Source organism: Gavialis gangeticus, unplaced genomic scaffold, assembly GCF_001723915.1.
Source record: "Gavialis gangeticus isolate Ggan-Ray unplaced genomic scaffold, GavGan_comp1, whole genome shotgun sequence".
Lineage (NCBI taxonomy): Eukaryota > Metazoa > Chordata > Crocodylia > Gavialidae > Gavialis > Gavialis gangeticus.
In genome coordinates this window covers 63072057-63073257 of record NW_017729022.1, presented here as the reverse complement: position 1 = coordinate 63073257, position 1201 = coordinate 63072057, and the positions used below count along the sequence as shown (strand labels likewise).

At 53.4% G+C, this 1201-nt stretch overlaps 1 protein-coding gene across 2 annotated transcripts in view; it reads right to left on the bottom strand.

Annotated features, from left to right (window-relative positions):
- Window positions 1-1201, bottom strand: part of PLA2G6 (phospholipase A2 group VI) — a 43908-nt gene that overhangs the window by 20211 nt on the left and 22496 nt on the right. For both annotated transcript variants that reach the window (XM_019515212.1, XM_019515211.1), the window contains exon 9: window positions 597-767. In XM_019515212.1, the coding sequence (XP_019370757.1) occupies window positions 597-767 (171 nt within the window). The remainder of the gene's footprint in view (window positions 1-596; window positions 768-1201) is intronic.

Below are 1201 nucleotides of genomic sequence, written 5' to 3'. Positions count from 1 at the left end.
GATAAGCCATTTCTCCTCCAACGCTCTGCCCTTACGCACCACTTCACCCACCACTGAGACCCTAATGCTGAGCTGGAAAAAAAAAAAAATCTATGTCCAGGTTTCCATACATCCTTATGCTTCATCCTTGCACTCTGGAAGCTTTCTGGATCCAGGATTCACATCCACCCAGATCTCCTTCCTCCTTAGCTTACCTGTGCCCCTCCTGCCAGTCACTGAGAGTAATGAGAATGGAGAACTCATAAAACAAAACAAGCCGCGCCCTTCCCTCTCTGCCTCTCCCCTGGGTGGAGAGGGGTATCGTCACATGGGGGAGTATACTCCCTAGTTTTCTCCCAGAGCAATGGGACCAGTCACACCAAGACACCTCTTCCCTGCTTGACACACTGCAGTTGCACAAGTGAAAATTCAAACGAGGACAGATAGACCTGATTCTAGGAAGGTTGAGAGTTAAAGGCAATGAGAGCTGAAAGAAAGGGCAGGGCCTACCTCACCCTCCAACCACCCTCAACAGACCAGCCTGGGTAGAAGACCTCAGAGAAGACTGTGAGGATAGAGAAGGGAAGAGCAAGAGGCAGAGCTGGGGAGGGCGTTACCTAAGCCGCGGCTCTTGTTCCGTGGGGGGGGTGGTCTTGCCGGGGGGGTGGAAGAGAATGGTGGTGATGGCAGCTCTGAGGACACCAAGCTGGGGGATTCAGGTTTGGGTGGGTGGCAGCGTTCAGCCCCTACAGTTTGTAGCAGGTCTAACAGCACCTTCCGGTTAGTACCTTGGGTGGGAGGGGAGTCACACGTACAAGAAAGAGAATCAATGCACACATCAAGGGGTTGTTCCAAACAGCACCACTGCCTGGGCTGTCAAAGCAGTGTTTGTTTGTGTCTAATAATGACCTACTGGGAAGAGGATGGGGGGTGCAGGGGGAGAAGGCAAGGCAGGGATCACGCTTTCGGCCTCCCTCCACTACCAGCCATTAGAGTCAGGGCATTGCTGGTGTCCCTGATCCTATATGTCCCAGCCACCTTATGTCACAAGTGCCATCTTCCAAAGCCAACATTTAAAGGGCCGGGTGTGACTGCACCTTGACAAGTCTGGAGGAGCTGCCCTGCCTCACCATGTGTGGGCAGCATCTGACAACCCAGCCGGGAAAGGAGGCATGTGCACCTGGCTTTCCTCAAGATATATCCCATCCCCTACTTCCCCTCT